The 2,250-nt window shown below is 51.6% G+C and overlaps 1 protein-coding gene across 1 annotated transcript in view; it reads right to left on the reverse strand.

The window, feature by feature from the left end:
* The window catches only part of LOC112079851 (transcriptional-regulating factor 1), a gene marked incomplete at its 3' end in the record, with an annotated part of 2,994 nt that extends 1,987 nt beyond the window's left edge, over nt 1-1,007 (reverse strand). The window contains exons 1-3 of the mRNA XM_024145665.2: nt 804-1,007; nt 327-672; nt 76-233 (exon numbers count right to left, since the gene is read on the reverse strand). Of these exons, the coding sequence (XP_024001433.2) occupies nt 76-233; nt 327-672; nt 804-951 (652 nt within the window). The remainder of the gene's footprint in view (nt 1-75; nt 234-326; nt 673-803) is intronic.
* Nucleotides 1,008-2,250: the final 1,243 nt, after the last annotated feature.

A 2,250-nucleotide genomic window follows, 5' to 3' on the forward strand; every position in this document is an offset into this window, starting at 1 on the left:
AATGTTAAGGAAGTAGAGTTGAATGTTAAGGAAGTAGAGTTGAATGTTAAGGAAGTAGAGTTGAATGGTTCTTACCTTTTCCCTGAATTACAGAACTCCTCTGAAGCTCCTCCCAAGGTTTCCAGAGCAACTCCTCATTGGATGATGATTCTTCTGGCCACGCCCCTGACCCCTCCTTCCTCTCTAGACAACATGGCAGCTCAGCCTGGAACCCTCGACCCACGTTGATACACCTGGGAGAATGAATCAATGAATGAACAAAAGAACAAACGAACGAACAATAGAAGAACACAATAGAATCCATTACTCTGTCCAGCCATACTCACGGAAGTAAAAAAGATCCCTTCTCCTCTTCAGTCATCCTTCCCATCCCTCGTTCCCCAGCTGAAGGGGGGACGAGGGAGGAGAGAAGCCCCGTTCCCCTGCGTCGGGGGTTCAGCATAGGTAGAGGGGTGTAGTGGAGCCCTCTCCCAATCCGCTCCACTCCCCTCTGCCCTCCTCCTCCTCTAGGAGACTGGAGTGGACTAGGGAAGGGAGTACCTCTAAACACCACTAGGGGTGCTGCTCCATGCTGTGGCAGTCCACTGGGGGGCTGGGATAGAAGAGAGGATAGGTGAAGGGGTGAGGCAGAGACAACGGTGGATTGTACCGGAGTTTGAAGACTATAGTGACCTGCGAGCAGAAGAGAGGGGGGGGGGGGGAGAAGCAACATAATCAATGGGAGGAAGGTAAAGGAGGAGACTGGAGAGAACACAAGTTAGAACATTTTGGATTTTGGAATACACTATCACACAGCACCATACCTGTATTATTCTCATAGTCCCGGTGAACATGTCTCTGAGTGAACACTGCCTCCTGGCCGTATACATGGCCGGCGCTTGAGGGGTTGCCGTCGACGACACCCACTTCACCTGACTGCTGCGGCCAATGACAGGGTGGGAGCTTCCACATGACGGTGGAGGGGTGGGAAGTGTGGAGTGGCTGGTGAGAGGAGGGGTAAAACTGGACTGTTCACTACAATCCCCCCCTGGGCGTACTGGGGGAGTTCAAACTGTCCGAGAGAGGGTCGTGTGAGTTTGGGAGGGGGGGAGTGGGAGGAGGAGGGGGAGAGGGGTAAATGGGGAGGGCTAAGAGCCAGAGTTGGAAAAGGGTGAGGAGGAGGAGGGAGAGTGGAAGAGTCTGTGAGGGAATTGTAAGCACTCGTTTTGATCCATCCTGTGCTTTGCCCTCCCGAACCGAATCCTAAAACCCCACTTCCGGAAATCCCATTCGGAATTCTGTTGCCGGCGACGTTGCGTCTGACGAAGAACGCCTCTGAAAAGGAGTCCAGTTTTTGCCGGTACACCCCAACGCCACCACCACTAGGGCCACTTGCTGCCTGGGAATAGGAGTACAAAGATGCCCAATCCTTGGGGTACCCCCCTCCCTTCTCACTGCCTTCCCAAGCCACAGAACCCTGATCTGGGGGAGAGGGACTCACCCAAAACCCAGGCTTGAACTGGGCCTCTGGAGGATCCAGGTTGGACCTTTTATCCCCAAAATCATCACATTCTCCTCCGAAATCATCAACCCTTCTCAAACTATTCCTCTTTCCTGTATCATCAAAGATATCACTACCATTATAGAGATGATCAGCTCTATTGTTTCCACCATCATGGCTACCGGTAGTGGTGTCTCTATAACCACTGCTACCATCTCGCCTCTCCTCACACACATCATCTCTGCTGTAGAACACATCATCCCTGTTACTACAGACTTCATCCGTTCTTTGAAAGACGTCATTCCTGCTATCATCCATTCTGTAAAAGACCTCATCCCTAGTGTTAGAGCCCTCGTCCGTTTTCTCCTCACACCCCTGATCTCTACTGTTGCTGTAGAAAACATCATCCCTACTGCTGTTACAGCCTTCATCCGTTCTGTAAAAGACATCATCCCTTTTACAGTCCTCATCTATTCTGTGGTAAATATCACCACCACTACCGCTGGCGCTRCTGTCATCGCCATCGCAGTCCTCATCCCTCTGGCTAGCATAGGCAAGGCTCTGACTTTCAAAATGGCTGCCGAAATCATCCCCTTGACCTACAACATCATCCGCAACCCCCCTATTACGGTAGCTAGCTTTCTGCGCACCAAAACAAACATCTCTACCATCAACATCACTACAGTTATCATCTCCGCTATGTCCACGAACCTCTACACAACCTCCTCTTCCACCACCCCCACCCCTGTAGCTGTCTCTGCTCCCCCTAT

The sequence above is a fragment of the Salvelinus sp. IW2-2015 genome, unplaced genomic scaffold, assembly GCF_002910315.2.
Source record: "Salvelinus sp. IW2-2015 unplaced genomic scaffold, ASM291031v2 Un_scaffold9903, whole genome shotgun sequence".
NCBI lineage: Eukaryota > Metazoa > Chordata > Actinopteri > Salmoniformes > Salmonidae > Salvelinus > Salvelinus sp. IW2-2015.